General features: G+C 48.4%; 1 protein-coding gene across 1 annotated transcript; it reads left to right on the top strand.

Moving 5' to 3' along the window:
• Positions 1 to 18,593: 18,593 nt before the first annotated feature.
• LOC119052343 (toll-like receptor 12) lies at positions 18,594 to 21,917 on the top strand. Its single transcript, XM_037149544.2, is given in 1 exon segment — positions 18,594 to 21,917. A coding segment is annotated over 1 exon segment (2,712 nt). The 5' UTR covers positions 18,594 to 18,600; the 3' UTR covers positions 21,313 to 21,917.
• Positions 21,918 to 22,227: the final 310 nt, after the last annotated feature.

Here is a 22,227-nt window from a genome sequence, read left to right as displayed (position 1 = left end):
TTGTTAATAACTGTGAGTTTGCTGTCTTTTCACTGTTCATCTTTTTTATCTTCTTTTTCTTAGGTAAATCCCTTTAACATTTCATGTAATAAGGGCTTGGTGATGATGCACTCCTTGAATTTGATCTTATCTGAGAAGCACTTTATCTGTCCTTCCATTCTAAATGAAAGCTTTGCTGGATAGATCAATCTTGGATGTAGGTCTTTGGATTTCATGACTTGGAATACTTCTTTCCAGCCCCTTCTTGCCTGGAAGGTCTCTTTTGAGAAATCAGCTGACAGTCTGATGGGAACTCCTTTGTAGGTGACTGTCTCCTTATTTCTTGCTGCTTCCAGGATTCTGTCCTTCATTTTAATCTTGGCTAATGTAATGATGCTGTGTCTTGGTGTGTTCCTTCTTGGGTCCAACTTCTTTGGGACTCTCTGAGCTTCCCGGATTTCCTGGAAGTCTATTTCCTTTGCCAGATTGGGGAAGTTCTCCTTTATTATTTGTTCAAATAAGTTTTCCACTGGTGCCTGTTCCTCTTCCCCTTCTGGTACCCCTATAATTCGGATGTTGGAAGCGTTTAAAGATGTCCTGGAGGTTCCTAAGCCTCTCCTCATTTTTTTGAATTCTTGTTTCTTCATCCTTTTCTGTTTGGTCACTTTTTTCCTCTTTCTGATCCACTACTTTGATTTGAGTCCCAGTTCCTTTCCATTACTATTGGTTTCCTGTGCATTTCCATTCATTTCAATTAGTTTAGCCTTCATATGTTCCTCTAATTTGTGACTAAAATCAACCAGTTCTGTGAGCGTCCTGATCACCAGTGTTTTGAACTGTGCATCTGAAAGTTTGGCTATTTCTTCATCGCTTAGATTTATCAGCTCTGGGGCTCTAAGTTCTTCTTGAGCCATGTTTTGATCTGTTTGTGCCTGTTAGGTATGAGGAGCGGAGCCTTAAGTGTTCACCAGGGTGGGGCCAACTAGGTCGCTGGTTTGTGACATGGTATGTGGGGGCGGGGTCAGAGAGGAACAATGGCGGTCCCCTCTGCTGTTTCCTGCTTCTGGGATCTGCAGGGTCTGTCTCACCACTTGCTTTTTCACCGGTTTATCGGTTTGGCTGAAGGGTTTGTTGTTGTCAGACTTACGTATAGTTCAATTTTCTGTGGTTTGCCTGTGTTTTTGTTGTTATAACTTTGTTGTTTTTAAACTTGGTTGTGTGAGAAGGTACAGTGCTTCCACCTATGCCTCCATCTTGGCAGAAGTCCATAAAACATCATCTTTGTGATATAGGGCATAGCGGAGACTCGGCAAGTACATCTTCCATTAAACTGGGCCATCTGAACACAAGTGGCACAAAAAGGACACCAGAGATGTGGCAGTGGGTACCTAACATTATGAATACGTTCGGTCCTGCTGCAGGGCACACTTAAAAATGGTTAAGATGGTAAATTTTATGTTATGTGTATTTTACCACAATAAAATATTTTCTAAACTAAAGGAAGAGCTTTCACTCCTCAGCTCGGCACACGTTGTCCACCTCAGGTGCCAGTCCTGCTCACAGCCCCTCTGAAGGCAGCTTTGTGCATGGTCTCTATGCAGCTTCTCCACCCCTGGATGTAGCTGAGCAGCCCAAGTGTGGGCATCTGGCCCCAGGCCTCGAAATCTAGGGTGAGGACAGATGAGCTGCGTTCACAAATTTAAGCCAAGGAGGACTCCTCAAAGAGCAGAAGGCGAGGATGCTGCTCAGGAGGGAGAGAAAAGAGCAGAGACACCAAGAAAGTGCGGCCCGACAGTGCCAGAGACTGCAGATGGCCCCCCAGAGTCCATTACCCTGAGCGCTGGCCCATGTTTAATAATAACTGGCTCTCTGGCTGGTTGGGATAGGGACACGGGGGACTCCAGATCTGCAGCATTTGCCAGTTTCTGTGGTGTAAATACTCCCACAAAGGCCAATTTCAAGCCACATCAATAAATGTGGGTAGGAAGTTCCCTTTGCATTTCATCAGGGCACATGGCCACCTGGCTGGAAACTACTTTCCCTGCCTCCTTGTATTAGGTATGGCCATTTAAGGAAGATCTGGTCAATGGACTGTGAGTAGTGTGGGCATGTTCTCTGCACACCCTTAAAAGGAGCATTGGTTGTCCTTCCTCTCTCCTTGCCCCTGCAGGCTGGAAGGTGAACATCGTGCAGATGAACATAACACCATAGAGGAAAGCAGGAGCAGCAAGTTGGAAGAAGGAACCTGGACCTTTGGGCAACCTCATGGGGATGAGCTGCCTAACAGCCTGGGCAGCCACGTACCTCTCTACAGGTAGAGATCTGTACTGTTTCATGGGAGAAGTAAATGTGTACCTTCTTTAAGACTTTTATTTTGGAGTCTCTTTATTATGGCAGCTTCCCCTGACCACTAACTAACACTTAGCCCTAAGATGGCCTGAAGTTTGATGCCTTTTGTGGATATCCTTACCACAAAACCCATCCTTCCCTTTAGGGGGTCCCAAATGAGCCTGTCTATATTATAAGCAAAAGATTATTAGTCAGCATAGGCTAGGGTGTGCAGCAGAAATCACCCCTATAATCTTGGCAGCTGCCAACAATGCGAGCAACTAAGGCATGTGTCTCAGTTACCTTCTATGAGAGCTTCAGGTCATTTGAGGTTCACACTGTCTTCACACTCTGTCTCAGACAAGAGGAGTAGCCCTTACATCAGCTTAGTCACAGGAGGGAAAATGCTATAGTTGGACCTTGCAATGACTCTTAAAGCTTCTGTTGTGATGTGGCATATGTCACTTCTACTTACATCGCACTGGCCAAAGGAAAACAATGACCTGAGCTGACACCAAGGGAGCAGCGCCTTCCCCGAGAGGCACTGCAAGTCCCGTTGCAGTGGGCGGAGATGAGGAACCCTTTTACTGAGAGTCCGATAAATGGCTGGGAGTAATACTACGAGTTACCACAGGAGCCTACAGAGAAAAACATGCATCATGTCAGGGCAGGTGTTACTACTATTCTCACTTTGCAGGTGAGGAAACTGAGGCTTGGAGAAGACAAGGACCGTGCAGAACTCAGTTTTTCTATGAATCACATTATTGTTAACAAAATCTTGTAGATACTGTCTAGAATGCCCTCTTCCTACTATAGTCTATTTTTAGAAGCCAAGCTCAGGAATCTGTGAGGAGCTTGCTTACGCTCAGCATGTAGAAAGAGGGGAAAAGACTGTGGACTAAAACATTAGGAGGTTCGGGGGCCAGTCCAGAGGCCCTGCCACTAAATCACTGTTCAACTTCAGAAAGTTATCTAACCTCCTTCAGTTTCAGCTGCCTGCACATGAAAGAACTCATCCATCCATCCATCCATCCATCCATCCATCCATCCATCCATCCATCCACCTATCCTTCCATTAAACTCATTCATTCACCGAAGGTTTATGGCATGTCCTTGGAACCAGGCTCTGCTCTAGGCACTGGGGATGCTGAGATGAATCAGGTCCAGCGTTTGTCTCTAGGAGTCCTGGTCCATTGGAGGAGACAGAGATACAGATGATGATAAAACTTGTGGGAAGTTGTCCTGATTAGAAAACAGGGTGGTCCGAGCTCTAAAGAAGGTGTACGAGGATGCCGCGCCAGGCCAGGGAGGAAGCGGCAGAGAGGTGAGCCCGAGGAATTCAGACGGGGGGACCTGCAGGAGGGAACACCCAGGAGGCCCCTGGTTGGCCGGGTCTGAGGGTGGGGCGAGCAGTAGGTTTAGGACGTGGATTGGGGGTCATTCTCAGTAGATGATCGCCAAAGCCTGAGAGCACATGAGAATGTGATTTTCCTTCCATACGCTGTCCCTGAACCCCCAGTGGCCTGACCGCGCTGGGTGGCCACACACGCCCACCTTTCCCAGGAAGGGTCCCGGCAGGGATTGACCTGAGCTGGGTGCAACAGTGTACGTGTTGGCCCTGATAGGAACAACTGTGCAGCACCAATTCTGTTTTATGGCCTTGTCTGATGCTGGAACACGTAGAGAGGGCACCAGGTCATCCTTGGTGCAGCGGGGACATAAATCAGCCAGTGGCCTGCTTCCTGAGGCCCCCGCAGAGGAAGACAGGGCCTGCCCAGTCCTGACTGGGATCAATTACAGGCCATTCCTCTGTCGGCCCGAGCTTCCTTCCACAGACTCATGCAGGCCTGGTCCCCAGGGGCCCTTCGGAGAAGCAGCTCTTAGGCTGTGTCTGTGACAAGACGCAGAGCTTGAACCTGGACAAGGCAAAGGTGAGAGAGCTGTTTGAAGGAGGTAATGCTGCTGCTGATGAAACAACATCTACCTCCACTGAGTGCATGGGCCAGGCATTGGGAGAAGCACATACGTTTGTTCATTCTTAACCTCACCAGAACTGTCTGAGGTGGGGTCCATTGCTGGCCTCATTTTAAAAATGAGGCTCAGTGATCTGCTCAAGGCCACCCACTGAGGACCGGTTGATGCCCCTGAACTCAGAAGATGGGTTCCAAAGAATGGCAGAGAGACAGCCTGCTCCTTAGAGTTGAGCAGGCTTGGATTCAGATCTTGGCTCTGTCGTGTCCTGTGTGATCTGAAGCAAGTGACTAAACCTCTGAAGCCTTCTTTGGTTTTCTCATCTATTGAATGGGGAAAACAGAATATACCTTGTGAGAGATTAATGTACTCGTATATAAAGTGTAAATAAATGCCCACTAAGTGGTGGTGTTATTATCACCATCATCATCTCCGTCCTCATTGTTGCCTCTTACTTTATGTACCAAGTTCAAGTGGACAGGGGCTGTGTGGGCAAAGGCTCACAGAGGCAGCCTGTTGGGAGGCCTGAAAGTGATCTGATACAGTTTAAAGTAAAGGGAGGGGCAAAATAACTAAGAATTGAGGTTCAAAAAGCAGGCAGAGGCTGGATCATGCAAGGTTGCCTTGTGAACCATGGTAAGGATTTAGGGCTTTATTCAGAAGTCAGTTAGAGCCCTGGCTGGTGTAGCTCAGTGGATTGAGCGAGGGCTGAAGGATCGCAGTTCGATTCCCAGTCTGGGCACGTGCCTGGGTTGCAGGCCAGTTCCCAGCAGGGGATGCATGAGAGGCAACCACACATTGATGTTTCTTTCCTTCTCTCCTTCCCTTCCCCTCTAAAGGTAAATAAATAAAAATTTAAAAATTTTTAAAAAGAAGTCAATTAGAAGCCGTTGAAGAGTTATAAACAGGTAGAGGAGTGATATATTGAAGTTCTGTTTCTCAGAGAGACGCTTTAGGCTGCCTGTCTTGTTCTTCCCTAGAACCCCAGTGCATATAACGGCCCAGGAAATAGTTAGTAGGTGTTCAGAAGTATTCACGGAATGAGTTTGCCCAAAGTTACTGTTTTATCCAGGCCTGCTTGATTATGGGAAACACTCTTGCTGGCCTGTGCAGAGAGGATGCATTTTAGGGACACGTAATTGTGGGTGTTGTGTACAGAAAGCCAGGAGCAAAAACTGGACTTAGGAGACAATCCTGGATCCAGAGAGCCCCAGGCCTTCATCAGACACCACGCGCAGGTGCAATTTGCCTGCATCTCACACACCTGCTTCTTTCCCACCTGCTGGTCCCTCTAATTCTCTGTTTTGGTTTCCCAAGCACTTTGATTTGCAATGTGGTCCATTGTAGCCTCACTGGGTCTCTCTACATTGTGAATTTTCCACCTTATACCCTTTGATAAGGGGCTAATTATTTGTTTCTTAGTTTAAAATATACAAGAGAGAATCTGGCCCAGGTGTTTTTTTTTTGGAGGGGGGGTCTATTTTTTATTTTTTAAAGGCTTTTATTTATTTATTTTTAGAGAGATGGGAAGGGAAGGAGAAAGAGAGGGAGAGAAATATCAATATGTAGTTGCCTCTCACACATCCGCTACTGGGGACCTGGCCTGCAACCCAGGCATGTACCCTGACTGGGAATTGAACCAGTGACTTTTTGATTTGCAGCCCACACTCAATCCACAGTGCTGTGCCAGCCAGGGTCAAGCTTATCTTTTTATACAGCATGAATGTGAATGAGGAAGGCATGAACTCCTTAATAAACTCAGGATCCTGTGCAATAAGAACGAAGGAGGGGAGATGGATACAGTTGTTAGGAAGGCAACCAATAGTGACCACTGCATTGCATGAATATGTACTTAATCACAGGTTGTGATACATGCTTTGAAGGAGAAGTACAGGGGCTAAGAGGGTGTAACAGAAGGACTGAAGTCAGGTTGAGGGCAGGGTAACTTTTAAAAGGCCATTGGACTGTCTGCTGTTAAGTCAATGCTGTATTATTTAGAGTACAGACTAAGCTGCCGTAACGAAAAGTTCCAAAATACGACTGCTTAAACGAGATGCCAGTTTACGTTTTCTCATGTGAAAGGCCCACACATGAGTAGTCGTTGGCTAACCAGATCAGCTTTCTTCCAAGGATTCATCTGGGCCCTGGGCTGGTGGGCGGACCCTACTGTCTTAAAACCTGGCTCCCACTTTGGGGTCCCCAGCACCAAGGGTGAGATCAAGACGTTGCCACGTCACTTCTGAGCACATCCTATTGGCAAGAACGCACAGTGCCACGCCTAGCTGCAGGGGAGGCTGGGGCAGGGGAGGCCGGCTGGGCAGCCGTGTTTTCTGTTACAACTCTGGAGCGTGCTAAAAAAGAGAAAGAAAGAGGGAAAGGAGCTCACTGAGGGCAAGTCAAAGTCTCTGCTCGGGTACCCCGACCCTGGGGGAGGAGATGGAGGACTCAGGTGGCACTAAGCAGTTCAGTGCGGTAGAGAAGTCCAAGAGGAGGACAAAGGGGGCCCGCTGGTTTGACGTTTTAAAAGTCCCTGTGGTCCCCGGGGGCCGGAGCTGCACTACAGCGGGTTGAGGATTTGAAGTGAGCATCTGGGGCTGGGAGTGTAAGACGACACTTTAGAGTTACTTGGAGGAGGAGGGAACAAAAGAGGCAGAAACAGCCAAATCTAGAATAAAAGAGAGTCTTTTTTTAAGTTGGTAGAACTTTGAAAATATTTACAAGCAGAAAGAACTATTTTAGGAGGAAGAGTTTGAAGATGTGGGGGAGAGGAGTTAGCACCCTGTGCTAGATACAGACAGCGCCCAGAGCAGATGGGTGTGGGGGACCCAGGGCGGAGGTGCCCTTGAGATGAACCTTGAACAGAAAGGGAGCGATCTCTTCTGAGATGAGAGGAAGGCAGGAAGGATGACTGGTGAGGTGGGTTATATTTGTGGGTGTGAAGTGGGGTGAGGAGTCATATGATCCCTGTCCCGTGGCTCCATTTTCTCAGAAAACCAGGGGGAGAGTGTTCTTGGCACAGGAGAGGTATTGGCAAATCAGGAAAGAAGGAACCCAGAGATAGATTAAGTCAGGTCCTGGGTCACATGGCTTGTTCCAGTACAGCCCCCTGGCTTTTCTTCTAACAGACCAGGCATGCTCTCACCTCGGGGCCTCGCACTTGCTCTTTCTTCTGCCTTGAATGCTCTTCTCCAGAGGGCTGTGTGGTTCTCGTGCATATTCTCCAGCCTTCTGCTCAAAGGTCGCCTCAATAGAAGGGTCTTCCTGGACCACACTATTTAAAATTGCAACTCCATTCCCACTCCTGGTTCTCTCCAATCTCATTGATTCCTTTATTTTCTCCATAGAACCCATCATTAGGATACACATCATATACTTACTTAAAAGAATCTTTTGTCTCTCATTAGAAATGAGTTCCACAGCTCAGAGATTTTGCGCGTTGCATTTCTGCTTGTTCTCTACCACCTGGTACAACGCTGCACGTAGGAGGCTATCGTTTGTCACGTGAGTAAATGAAAACTTCCGTTGTGCTTCTAGCAACTTCTCTTCATCTTTCTTTTTCATTTTTTATTTATTTTCTTATCTTTATCTTTCTAGGAGCCATGGTTGGTGTGCTTTGTTGCTCTGGTAATATAGCTTTTATTATTTCAACATGTCCTCTTTAATCTGACATAATGTCTTGTGTATCAGATTATGTCTTATATTCTATTTTATTTTCTTCTTCCTCCTCTTTCTTTTATTTCTTCTTACCCAGTTATGGTCTCTTTTCTTTTTTTCTTTATTTTTATTTTTAAATTATACTTTATTGATCATGCTATTACAGTTGCCCTGATTTTTCCCCCTTTGCTCTCCTCCACCCAGCACTGCCCCCCCCCATTGTTCATGTCCATGGGTCATGTGTATAAGTTCTTTGGCTGCTCCATTTCCTATACTGTACTTTACACCCCCATGGCTATTGTGTAACTACCTATTTGTACTTGTTAATCCCCTCACCTCTTCACCCATTCCACCACACCACCCTCCCACCTGGCAACCATCAAAATGCTCTCTGTATCCATGATTCTATCTCTGCTCGACTTGTTTCTTTAGTTTGTTTTTTAGATTCAACTGTTGATAGATATGTATTTTTGCCATTTCCTTGTTCATAGTTTTGATCTTCTTCTTTTTCTTAAATAAGTCCCTTTAACATTTCATATAATAATCATTTGGTGATTTTTTTCTCATCCGGGAAGCTCTTTATCTTTAAGAGGAACTGCTTGGAGCTCAAGCAGCTTCTTCCACTGACTCAATCCCACTGCTTTTTGCAGCCAGAAGTTGTGGGGACTTATCTGGTTCCTGGCACTGGAACCCTGGACTGGTAGGCCTGGTGTGGGGCTGGGACTCCTCACTCCCCAGATCTCTCCCCCTAATTTCTATTCACCACATGTGGGTGTGGAACCAGCCTGTTCCATGACTGTGCCCCTCCTACCAGTCTGGATGGATGTGGTTTCTTTAATTCTGTAGTTGTCAGACTTCCAATTAACTCGATTTCTGACAATTGCGTGTGATAGTTGTTCTATAGTTTAGTTGTAATTTTGATGTCAGTCCTTTTTGTTACATTATTGGAAAAATTACAAAGTATTTTGTTTTGTTGTAGGTTCAAAGTCATATTATCTTCTAAGACGTTAGGATGGGGGAACAGAACCTCTAAATGGCCTGGGAAAATTATTTGTCTCAGGCAAAAGCTTCCTAAATTGGTGACCCATATGCAAAGCCATTAGTATTCTAGCACATTAACTCATGACTAACAAAAATAGACACACACACATATCCACAAACCAAATAGCCTTCCAAAACACGCACACTTCTCAAATGCTTGTTAGAGCTTATAAGGCAAAGGAACAGCTATTGCAGTGGCCTTTGGGTGGAAGTTGGGTGGGCCCTTCTGATGAACAGAGAAGGCCAGGTGTGTTTGGGAGGGTAAGAGAGAGAAAGCGAGAAGGAGGGAAAGAGGGAGAGAGAGAAATAGCTATGGGTAGTATTCAGTGATGGCAGAGAGGCAGGCAGGGACCAACTCAGGGAGGGCCTTGTAGGTCAGAGTAAGAAATTAAGTTTTTATTCTGAAGGTGATGGGAAGCCACTGAAAGCCTTAAGCATGAGAATGATAGGATCTACTTTATATTTAAAAGCTCACTCTGGATTCTGTGTGGGAAATGGATTGCAAAGGGCAAGATGCCAGCAGCGAGACAAGCCAGGATACCATTACCATCACGAGGCAAGAGAAGATGATCTAGGAGCCCACTGATGGAGGCGGAGAGGAGCGGGCCGATTTGGGATGGGTTCTGATGTGGCATCGGGGCGAGCTCTGTGGGGGACCGAAGAGAAGAGTGGGAGTGGCTTTCAGGTGTGTTGATGGAGCGACAAAGTGGATAATGTCGTGCTGTGTGCTGAAATGCCCTCTAAAATGGAGACACTTGGAGGAGAGAAGGTTGGAATGGGCGTGACGGGGCAGGAAACTAGGAGTCTGTTTTGGCCCAGTTTCCATTGTCTATTTGACCTTCGTGTGAATGTAACAAACAGGCAGTTGGGTATAAAGAATCTGGAGCTCAGGGGAGAAGTCAGTGGTGATGATGCAGATTTGTAAAGTCACTGGCAAACAGATGGTATTTCAAAGCCACGAGACCAATGAGATCTCCTAGGGAGAGAGTACAGAGGACGGACGGGAGCTTGGGGTTCCCTGGGAATGTGGCTTTGTTAGATAAAGTTGTACGGGAGGAAGGAGTCAGCAGCCCCTGCTGAGGTCCAGACCAGGAATCCAGTGGGGCAGACACAGGTGACAAGTCACAACCAGGAATAGGTAGAGCATATAGAAATTCTCAGAAATCCTTGGGAAAGGAAACCTGGCAGGAGGGTTTCCTGAAGTCTCGGAGAGTGAGGGTTTGGATTAGTGCTGCATATTGTTGAAAAGAAGTGTGGCCTGCTGCAGGAGAAACAAGGGGACATCCGGGTCACTCCTCTTTCCACGGGTTGGTCTCCCCACCTACCATGAGGCAGGGACTCTGCCTCCTTGGCCCCTGTGCCCAGCTCAGGCTAGCTGTGGCATGAGTGAGGAAAGAGAGTGAATATCTAACAGGCCTTGTACACATTGTTTAAAAAAAAAAAGATAGTCTAAATAATAAGATCTGTAAGCCAAAAGGAAAGGGGACACTGAGGAACCAGGACCAAATGGCTCCTGATCATGTGCAGGGTGTGCCAGCTGCTGCCCGGAGCAAGAGAACATTTTGCTTCTGTCCCCAGAACTCGTTCATCCCCAAGCAGAGCATCCCGGCAAGGTCACAGCGCAGATGGGGGGCCATATGGAGAGGGATTTCTGAGAAGTCCCCAAGGCAGGAGGATGCTGCCTGCTCCTTCCCTCGGAGCTCCCGCAGTGCATCCATCCCTGGTGGGGGCCTAGAAAGAGCATCAAAACCAGCAGGGCAGGAAGGGACTCGGGCAGATGTCGTGGGTGGTAGGAGTAGGTGAGAGGGGGTACATGTGACTAGAGCAGGGAGGGGGCACCTTGTGCACCCTCCAAAGCTGGCCTGGTGTTGGGGTGGCCATAGTCCGCCATGCAAATGTATTGTAGAAGCAGAGATGGCTGTTCAAGCCAGAGGAGAAAGTCGAAGCAGAGGCAGGAGAGGGGAGCTGCTGGCAGGTCTCTGCCTGCTCTACTCCCTGGCTCCAGTCCTGCCCCAGGCCCAGTGGACAGGGGGGTCCCAGGAGACCCCTTAACACGTCTTCCCCACAAATTATGCCCCAGGAGAGCCTGGGCTGACTTCTGTTCCTCATCATGAAAGGAACCTCAATGAAAACAACAGAGAGGCCCAAGCCTCTGTTGTCTGGGCCTCTTTCACTTCTCCAGGAGGGCCGCTGCCGCTGCCTCTGTGGGACCACCGGGAGCTTGTCCCAGAAAGTTTGGCCCTGCTGCTCCGCCGGGTCCCCACTTGTTCTGTGTGTCAGTGAAAGTATGTCCTCATCCTGTATCCCTGTGTAGACCCCTCTCGCCATCCCTGTGATGTCTGACAAATCAGGAAACAAGGGCATCTTTTGCTCAGGCCTGTCTGTGAATTACACCTGAAACACCAAAGCCGGAAAAGCAGTAACAACAAAGAAACTCACAGTCAAACCCCAAGGGTCCCCTGGAAACCCAAATGGGGAAGTAATAGCTAGGACATTCTCAACTTTTACAGGAGGAACCTAATGACCTCGGGGACCTTGGACAGGCCGGTGAACTTCCTCGGGCCACAGGTCTTCATCTGGAGAACATGTGTGGGTGGTGAGGGGGACACACAGGCCCTGGGTCATCGGAGTGGAGAGAGAGCCTGTGCCCGGCACATGATACGTTCTCAACGAATGACAGTTACTTTTATTATTAAAAGGAGTTCTGGCCCTGGCTGGTGTGGCTCAGTGGGTTGAGCGCTGGCCTGTGAACCAAAGGGTCATTGGTTTGATTCCCAGTCAGGGCACATGCTGGTTTGCAGGCCAGAATCTCAGTGGCGGGCGCATGAGAGGCAACCACACATTGATGTTTCTCTCCCTCTCTTTCTCCCTCCCTTCCCCTCTCTCTAAAAATAAATAAATAAAATCTTTTTCTTTGTTTTAAGGAGTTCTGGGTAGCCAAAAAAAGGGATTCTGGGAAATGCAACATTTCTGGGCTTATACTGTTTGAAGTGCTTCTCAGGATGCCTGGTACATACAAAGGTGTAAGAAATGAGTTACATGAAAAATATTTAGTGCTGGGACAAGGGGCTCAGAGGAATTATGCCCTCTGAGCCACTGCTTTTGTGAAGGCGGAGCTGCGGGTCGAATGTTCCTGCTTTTTACTGAGTGTTCTAGTGAGGTTACCCGAATACTCTTCTGCAGTGAAATCATGGATGGCTTGTTGATTAAAGATTGTTATTTGCTGACCAACTAAGAACTCACGGAGAAGGTGATCACTGGGCTCGGGGAGGAAAAGGAGGTGGTGGAGACAGGAGAGCAAGAGAAAATGTAGGGAGAAAGCCTCTGGGGGTGTGGAGGCAGGAGAGAGGGGTGAAGAGACAGAGGAAGGAGAGAGCCCCTCCAGAAAGGAGCCCCCTGACCAAAGCGAAGGCTTCTATTTCATTCCATTTATTCTTTTCGTTCTTTGCAGAGCTGGTTTCTCTGTTGTTTTGCTTCCCAGAGCAGTTCTCTGGGCAGCCCTGACTAGAGCACCGGAGATCTGATCTGACGTCGGTTTCCTTCCCTAGACTCCTCCCATCACAGTGCAGCGAGGGCCTGGTGAGACCTCGGTCTTCCGAGTGTGTGGGCTGCAGTGGGCTGGGCTGCAGTGAACCCGAAATCAGCTTTGTGCATCCATTTACAGACGGTGCAGAGTTCGTGAGGTCTGTTCTTGCAAAACTTGGTGCATGAAGCAGATAAAAATGTGTACTCCCAAAGAAAGAAAGAGGAAGGCACAGACTTCCACATCCCACGTTCTCTCCTAAATCATAAATAACACAAGTCCTACTTCTTCTCTCAGCAGGTGTGAAGGGCCGAAGACAATTCTGGAGGTTCTGCAATATGGGAAAATACATCCTGAGGGCATAACACCACAGGATGCAGGCACATGTCAGGCACTCATGTTTCACACAGGCTGTGGCTGTGCACCATCTCTTTGTCCACCATCCGAGCCTTTTTCTGTATCTCCTTTTAGGGTAGAGAATTCACCCACCAATAGGGAGGTGGGGTCTGCTTCTCCCTAGAGAGGATGAAAAAACCCCATGGGCTAGTGTTTACCAATCCCATAACTCTGACTTCGAATGATAAGATAGTGACAGTAAAACATAGGGACCAAGCAGAGCCCATTATTGGTAATGGGATAGTAGTGGGGGCAGCAGCTCCAGCATCTAATTTCTGGGGGGCTGGCAGTGCAAGCTAGCCCTAGCAGCAGCCGAAATGGTGTCCCCAAAGGGAGCAGTTCTGCAGCATGGTTTGGGGTGCTGTTCCTGACTGCGTTCCGGTCCTCTGGCCCCCTTGAAGGGCCCATGAGCTACCAAACATCCGCTTTAGAAGTTCCTTGTCTGCTCGATTTCTGTTGCCTACAACCAAACCCTGACTGGTGCGTTTAATGCAAACTTCTAGTCACCTGGGTTGAAGTGCCCACCGAAAGCAAAGCCCTAAGAGGCGGAGTGGCTATGTGACGACAAAGCAGTATAAAGGCCACTGAGACTTCGAGCTCATATCCTAAGGGCTTGGCTCAAGTGTCCACCTAAAAGCTGACCTTTTATGAATGGGATAGAAGAATCTTGCATTTCTTATAGAGGCAGGAGCAGAGGGAAGAGATGGTTACAGGAGCCCAGGGCCTGGAGTCAACCAGTGGAGGCCAGACTATGGCAGGCTGGCTTCGCAGGACTTAGAACCACGGAGGAACTGCAGCTGCTGTTGGAGCTCCTGCCACAGCAGAGAAGGAAGGGAAAGCCTGTGTGGGCTTCTCCCTTCCTCCTGACCTCCCACCTCACACAGAAGGCAGAAATGATGACTTGCGGGTAGCAGCTTACCTGTGATACGGACAGAGGAGGGGAAAGAGTAGAATGGATCTGAGAGACAGGCCCAGAACTGGTGTGAATGGCAAACCGTCTTCCCCAGAGTCTAGAGATATCAAACTATCATCCAATTCCAGGATAGCTAGAAGGCAATTAGAAAGTTGAACCCAAGAGGAAAGGCAAATAAGGGTACAGTTTTGCTCATTTTTGTTGGCAAAATCTGGAGAATTCATGTGGAAATCTTCGCTGAGGGTGCTAGGCCAAGGAGGGAGCAACAGACTTTCAGACTGTACTGAATATGTTGGGGCCACTATTTTTGGGTCACCTTGATGGTTCCAGGACTTGCTTTCAAGCCTGTGCTTTAGGCTGATTGAACCCTGTTACTGAGGTGTGCCTCGGCTGGTTCTCTCCTGTACACCCTGTGTAGTCTGTCTCACAAATTGGTCATCTTGACCTTCTGTTTTCTCTGCTCTCTAAGAACGCCTAGGCAGAAGCTGGGTTCCCTCTTCCTCTCTGTGCCGCGGCTCAGTGAGTGCCTGCAGGTGCAAAGTCAGGACAACTTCGGAGTTTGCCTTGTTTCCCTTCTCACGGGGATCACCACCCTGTCTGGCCGATTTCCTAATATCTGAAAACAGTTGATTCATATATTTGGTCCAGTTTTATGTGTATTTATATAATCTGCCCTGAAAAAGTCCAGGCACTGTCAATACAACGAGAATGGTTTGTGCTACATCGATGTAATCTGGCAGCCAAGGAGAGTGGACTGGAATGCGCATGTGTGAACAATGATGACTTCACTGTAGTAGTCAGTGGGGTGGTAGACACCGTTGAGTGAGCATGTGTACTGTGTGGCTGTTGCATTTAAAATGACTGAGTAGAGCAACTAGTCTGCATCAAATTTTGTATTATGCTTAACATTCCTCCATGGAAATCATTTGGATGATTCAGAAGACTTTTGGGGACGATGGAATGAGTGCAGTGCAAATAAGAGTGAGGCACAAACGCTTCAAAGATGGTTGAGAATAGTTGAAAGTGACCCACCTTCTGGAAGGCCTGCGACAAGCAGAACAGCTGAGAGTGTTGAAAGTGTACAGGCTGCAATCAGCAAAGATGGGCGACTGACAGTGTGGGAACTAGGAGCTGATCTGGGGATTCCGAAACTACCGTGTCCGAGATTTTGACACAGGATTCACGCATGAAATGTGTCATTGCAAAATTCATGCTGCGGCTTCTGCTGCAAATGGAACATCATGCTGCAGTTGCTAATGACTTGATTCAAACAGCTACTAATGAATTAGATTTCCTCAAGAAGGTCATAATGCTGGGAAAACTGTGTGAGGTCCCAAGGTGCCTACTTTGAGGGGACTGACGTGTCATCGTCTCAGGTACAATGTTTCTTGTAGCTTGTATCTTCTTCAACAAACATCTGTATTTTTCATCATGCGTGGATGGATACTTTCCAGACACATCGTGTGTGTGTGTGTGTGTGTGTGTGTTGTTCTTGATGGAAGAGCTAATCTGGTACCAGTTTTCCCATAATGGGAGAAGTGCAAGTTTTTTTTTCAACTTTTCTTTTTAATATATTTACTGATTATGCCATTACAGTTGTCCCATTTCCCCCTTCATTCCCCTCCACCCCGCACACTCCCTCCCCCACCATTCCCCCCCTTTAATTTATGTCCATGTGTCACAAGTTCTTTAGATTCTATATTTCCCATACTGTTCTTGTCCTCCCCCCTATTTTCTACCTACCGTCTATGCTACTTATTTTCTGTACCTTCTCCCCCATTCTCCTCCTCTTACTCCCCTGTTGCTAACCCTCCATGTAATCTCCATTTCTATGGTTCTGCTCCTGCTCTAGCTGTCCTCTTAGTTTGCTTTTGTTTTAGATATGGTTGTTAATAACTGAGTTTGCTGTCCTTTCACTGTTCATATTTTTTATCTTCTTTTTCTTATATAAGTCTCTACCTACAAAGGAGTTCCCATCAGACTGTCAGCTGATTTCTCAAAAGAGACCTTACAGGCAAGAAGGGGCTGGAAAGAAGTTTTCCAAGTCATGAAATCCAAAGACCTACATCCAAGATTGCTCTATCCAGCAAAGCTTTCATTTAGAATGGAAGGACAGATAAAGTGCTTCTCAGATAAGGTCAAGTTCAAGGAGTTCATCATCACCAAGCCCTTATTATATGAAATGTTAAAGGGACTTATCTAAGAAAAAGAAGATAAAAATTTTTTTCAACTTTTCTAAGTTCCTTTTAGCAAAGTTCCTTTTCTAACTTTTTGAAGTCATTGCCTGACTCATTGCTTTTCAGATTTTGTTGTTTATTTCCTAACACACATTTGAGGCTGTATGTCCCCCATACATATTGCTTTAGCTTTATTCCACAAGTTTTAATGTATAGTATTTTGTTATTGTTTGATTAAAATATTTTCTAATTTTTATTATAATTCCTTCTTTGTCCCAAGGGTTATTCCAAATAATATTAATTATGTCCCACAATTATGAGTGGGTTTTTTTTGACATATGTATTGCAAATAACTTCTCTTGGAGTATGGCTATCTTTCAGTGAACAGAATTCCTTAGCTTTGGTGGAGTCAAATTTATGAAGAAAAAAATATGGCTAATTATTTCTGTGGCCCAGTTAGCAAACTTTTGCTTATCCCAAGACTATGAAGATATATTTCTAAGATTTCTTCTAAATGATTTATTGTTTGTTTTTCGTGCTAAGGCTTATGACGCATTTTGAATGATCTTTTGCGAAGATAAATGGAACCATGTCTTTTTATATCAGGTGACTAGCTGTGGTTACTCTTGTCTGTTGGCTCTGTTTTGTTGGCAAGAGATCGGAGGGAGGCGGAGGGGGTCAGGGAATCATATCCCTGCTTTCCTTTCTGTGAGGTCCCTTGAGGTTGGATTTGTGACTTGACCAAATGCCATTGCTTCTCTCGAGGCAGCCGGCCTTGTGAGGTTCTCACCTTTCTGTGTTTGGATCACTCCTGTGAGTCCTGATTCCTTTAGTTCCAGGAGCAGCGACAGCGCCTGTCCCTGCTAGGACAGACTCTTCTCACCTCTCTGTGATTAGGCGCAAACCTCCCAGGGGAATACTGATTTGCATGTGCCCTTTCCCCTCCAGACTCTGACTAATGTGTTGGTATATTAGAAAGTTTTTAAAAAAATATTCAGTATCCAGCATCTTTGCTAAACACTCTTTAGTTTTAATAGTTCGTTTCTAGAAATTATGGGAATTCCTATGTAAACAATCATAGCATCTTATCAATGGCAACCCTTTTGTTTCTTAAAATACTTACGATTTTAATTTCTGTTTCTTTTCTTATTTTCCTGGCTAACACCTCCATTGTGATGTTGAACAAAAGTAATTTATAGTTGTCTCACTCCAGGCTTTAAATTAAATGCATTGAATGATTCACCATCAAGAATTTTACTCTCTGAATTTATTATTATTTTTTTAAAAATCATAATCGGATATTGAGTTGTTTTGAATAGTTTACTCCATTGTTTGGGGTCATCATAAAGCCCCTTTCTTCTCTTTCTCTTTCTGCTCTTCCCTGGGGTCCTGGCTCCATCCTGATCGTGACCTGATCGTCAAGGTCAAGGCCGTGGAGATCATTCTTTCTATCTCCAGCCTTGAAGGGCACGATTGGAACTTTATAGTCCTCTTGGGTAAATGTGGGGTTTTTGGAATATTTCCTGTGGGATATTACAAGATGTTCATTAAGGCATCATTTTGATATACTGTTTTGCTTATAAAACATCTGCTTCTTATAAGTTCTGATTTACTCAAGACCTCCTTTCTAAAGTAAGGAGAGAAGCCTAGGCTGGTGTGGCTCAGTGGATTGAATGCCAGCCTGGGTTGCAGGCCAGGTCCCCGTTTGGGGGCATGTGAGAAGCAACTGATGGATGTTTCTCTCACACATCAATGTTTCTCTCCGTCTCTTTCCCCCTCCCTTCCCCTCTCTCTAAAAATAAAGAAATAAAGTCTAAAATAAAAAATAAGGAGAGCAAGTAGTAAAGGGGATGACGGGGAGAGAAACCTCGTTCTGACACTTACATGTAATTTGCAACAATCCTGTGGAGCAGGTATTAGTGTGCTCGGTTTACAGACCAGGAAACAGAAGCTCAGAGAGGGGAAGTGCACTGCCCAGGACCATGGCCGAGTGGGATTCTGGAGTTCTGGCCTGGAGTTTGTGGCCCCAAGTTGGGGCTCTCTCTGTTGTGAGGCAGTAAGAAATGTTTGCTGCCTCACAACAGAGAAGTAAGACCTGGGCCCTTCTTCTCGAGAGGGTACTTCTGCTTTCTCTGACCCTTGGATTCTCGGCTCTAAGCATCTCCTTGTCTGTCCTGTCATGCGGTGCACAAATGAGACAGGGGCTGTGTCGGGGCTGAGGGTCCTGGATCTGTCCTGCAGTGGGCTGCGGAGCCTGCCCCCAGGCGCATTCTCCTGCTTGCCCCACCTGCAGGCGCTGCTACTTCAGGGAAACCAGCTGGAGTGGCTGGAGGGCCAGGTGTTCCAGGGCCTCAGGAGGCTAAGCCGTGCAGTGTAGAGGCCCACCCTCCTGCCAGTTCGGCAGTGCGGAGACATTGCGGGCCCCAGGCTGTTTCTAGACCCTCCTGGGCACACTGGGGGCTGTGTATCTTGTCAGCGCTGTGTGTGTGTGTGTGTGTGTGTGTGTGTGTGTGTGTGTGTGTGTGTGTGTGTGCTTGGGGAGGAAGGGGTCTGAAGAAGAGGGGAGTGGAGAGTGAGGTTCTGATTGTGCTTGTCTCTAGACCAGGCTTGGGGCTGAGATGGCTGGACATTTGCTGCTGCCTGGATTGCTCCTGTTCCTTCCTCTGACCACGGGCTGGACCGCTTCAAATTGCTTAGTGACCGAAGGCTACCGGCTGCATCTGCTCTCCCGTTTCTTCCTGTGCAGCCTGGACTCCAGCCTGCATCTCCTCGCATTGTGCTCTGGGGTGAGCAACCTGACTCAGGCCTTGGAGGCTGTGCCACAGGGTGTAGAGGGGCTCTGTCTCAGTGGTTCCACTTCAGTTCTGCCATCGGATGCCTTCTCCCTCTTCCCTGGCCTCAAGATCTTGAAACTGTCTCTGAGTCTCACCAAGGTCTTGCCAGGAGCCTTCGGGGGCCTGGGGCAGCTGCGACAGCTGTCTCTCACGTGCCATCACTTGGAAGACTTCTTCCTACCCCCTGATGCCTTTGGCAACCTGAGCTCCCTCCAGCACCTACATTTCCAGTGCTGCCTGGATAGGAACTCGGGTGTCCGGTTGCCTCCCACTCTACGGCGACTTGGCATCAGCAGTCGTTGCCTTCAGGATGTGGGGAAGTTGGCAGACATCTTCCCAGACCTGGTGCTCGGTCCTTCCTCTGGTGATGCCTGGACTCTGGATGTCCTGGACCTGTCATTTAACAGAAAGCTGATGAGGGCCAGCCCTGGGGCCCTCTAGGGCCTCCAGGTGGGGACTCTGAATCTGGACCACACAATGATGAAGGCAGCTGCAGTGAAGGGACTGGGGCTGCAGAGGCTGGATGCCCTGTCTGTGATGCATACTGACCTGACTGAGCTGCCTGCTGAGACAGTTGCCCACTTTGAGCTGCAAGAGCTGAATGTGGGATTCACACGGATAGGGCGCATAACTCCAGAAGACCTGGCTTCCTGCCGAAGCCTGAAGAGCTTGGGTCTTCAGAGCAGTAGACTGACTGACCTGCCACCAGGTTTCCTGGCTGCCCTGCCCAGGCTTCAGAGACTGAACTTGAGAAGCAATAAACTGCGGAGTGCCATGCTGTGTACAAAAGAGACGGGGGCTGTGTCGGGACTGGGGGCCCTGGATCTGTCCTGCAATGCGCTGCAGAGCCTGCCCCCAGGCGCATTCTCCTGCTTGCCCCACATGCAGGAGCTGCTACTTCAGGGAAACCAGCTGGATTGGCTGGAGGGCCAGGTATTCCAGGGCCTCAGGAGGCTGGAGAGGTTGGACTTGAGTAACAATCCACTGGTGACGCTGGGCGAGGCCTGGTTGGCTCATCTGCCAGAACTGACCACCCTGAACCTGCTGGGTACCAGCATCATGCTGAGCCCAACCTGGGACTTCTGGGGCCCAGAGAATCTGCATGACCTGAGACTGCAGTTCCCCTCGGGCCCTTTCGGGGTAGTGCTGTCCGTGCCCACGAGACTGACTAGCTTGGAGCTTCGTGCAGCACCAGGCAGGAAGCTTTGGAAGCTGGCTTCCCCCATCTTTCCAGTCTTGCAGACCCTGACTCTAAATGGCTGGGGACTGCAGCTGGAGGCCCAGAATATCACCAAGATCTTCCCTGCCCTTCGCCAACTCTTCTTGCTTGGCAACAGCTTGGAGGCCCTCTGCTCCCAGGGCACCTCCAGCTTCTTCCTCTGGCAGCTTCCCAGACTCCAGTATCTAAGGGTCCGGGGTGATGGGCACAGCCCCAGGCCCTGTTGCATCACTGGGCTGCCCAACCTCCAGGAGCTGGAGCTGCAAAGACTGCAGTCCCGAGCACGGCCCCACTCAGTGCGGTTGGAGGAGCTGGTGGGTGAGCTGCCCAGGCTGCAGGTGCTGCGTCTGTCCCAAACTGGCTTGGAGACATTGTCTGCTGCTGCTTTTCAGGGTCTGGGAAGTCTCCAGGTCTTAGTGTTGGACACGGAGACAGGCATTGTGCTGGATGGCAGTCTCCAGGAGCACAGTCCCCAGATGCCACAGTACATGTATGTTTTGAGTTCGTCCTTGGCCTGCCAGTGTGCCAATGCCTGGCTGGAGCCCTGGCTTAAGCGGTCCCCCAGAACATATGTACATATAGAACCACGCCAGCTGTGCCAGCCAGAAGCTGGGGGCCACCCTAAGAATCCCCTTTTCCCCTTCCTCTGGAGTCACTGTCCCAAGACTTTGGAGTTGGAACTCTTTTTGGGCAGCTCTGCCCTGCTATTTCTGCTGATCTCCTTGCCTTTCCTACAAGAAGCCAGGAATTCCTGGATCCTCTACCTACAGGCCCTGTTCAGAGCTTGGCTTCAGGATCTGAGGGGTCGGAAGGGTGAAGGCAAGAGGTTCCTGTATGATGTCTTTGTGTCCCACTGTAGGCAAGACCAGGCCTGGGTGGTACAGGAGCTCCTGCCTACTTTGGAGGGCAGCTGGGGGCTGCACCTCTGCCTCCCTGAGCGGGATTTTGAGCCAGGCAATGACGTGGCTGATAATGTGGCAGAGAGCATGGGAGGCAGCCGGGTCATGCTCTGTGTGCTGAGTTGCCAGGCTCTGGGCACACCACGCTGCTGCCTGGAGCTCCACCTGGCCACTTCCCTTCTGCTGGCTGCCCCTCGCCCCCCAGTGCTGCTGATGGTCTTCCTGGAGCCAGTCTCCCGCCACCAGCTTCCCCGCTACCACAGATTGGCCCAGCTGCTCCGCAGAGGAGACTATTATGTGTGGCCTAAGGAAGATGAGAGAAAAGGTGACTTCTGGGCTTGGCTAGAAAGCAGACTGGGGCAAGCTGGGTTGGGCTAGAGTGAATGCATGTATTTTGGAGGGTGGGGATGGGAGAGGAAAGCCAGTCTGGCAGGGAGAGAGTGGGTAAGTGTTAGTGTGTGAGACTGAACTGAGCTGGGAGGTGGGGGTGCTGCGTGTATGGCGAGGATCAACTGGTAACTTGGGGGATGGCAGGTGGCCATGAGGTGTGCGATGTGATCTCAAGATGACCAGATCCTCAGTAAATTTACTAAATACATGAAATGATTGGCATAATTGGACTTGTTTGATGGAAATGCACATGAGAAAGAGGGTGAAGGGGCAGGGGTCACAGAAACTGTAGCCGGGAGGAAATAAAGTGGGGGAATTCAGGGAGAGTGTGGGAATGAAGGGAAGACTCTGAGTACTCCTAAGTTATGGAATGAGGTCTAGGCCAAGTTCAACCAGATCATCAAGGGGCAGAGAGTCCCCTTTTGCCATCTGTATTATAGAGGTATTGGCAGCTGAGGACCTAAAAAGCTGGGATGCTACCCAGGAGGCAGAGGACTGATCACCTACACCCTCAATGAACACATGAAAGCACGATCACATCTGTCGTCTTGTTCGAACCTCATTGCAATACTGGGAGGGGGAACCCGCCTCCATGGCACTCTGACTTCAGCCAAGCTAAACTACCTGTAGCTCCCAGGACCCCATGTACTCCCGCCTCTGGGCCTTTGCATAGACTCTTCTCCCTCCTAATTAATTTCTTCTGGGGAAGTACTGTGTATCCTTTAAGATTCAGCGCAGCCATCATTTTCTCCAGAAGCCATACCCCACCTGCCAGCCTCTCGGTTCCCATGACTTCCCACACTTTCCTTTCTTAAAGTACCGATCACACTGTACCAGCCCTCACAAGTCTGGGAGCCCCCAGAACAGTGGTCTGCAAAGGGAGTACACAAGGTGAGCCACTGG

Source organism: Artibeus jamaicensis, unplaced genomic scaffold (genome assembly GCF_021234435.1).
Source record: "Artibeus jamaicensis isolate MK-2021 breed Jamaican fruit bat unplaced genomic scaffold, CSHL_Jam_final scaffold_847, whole genome shotgun sequence".
Classification (NCBI taxonomy): domain Eukaryota; kingdom Metazoa; phylum Chordata; class Mammalia; order Chiroptera; family Phyllostomidae; genus Artibeus; species Artibeus jamaicensis.
The sequence above is the reverse complement of the archived record's forward strand: the minus strand, read 5'-3'. Positions and strand labels throughout refer to the sequence as shown.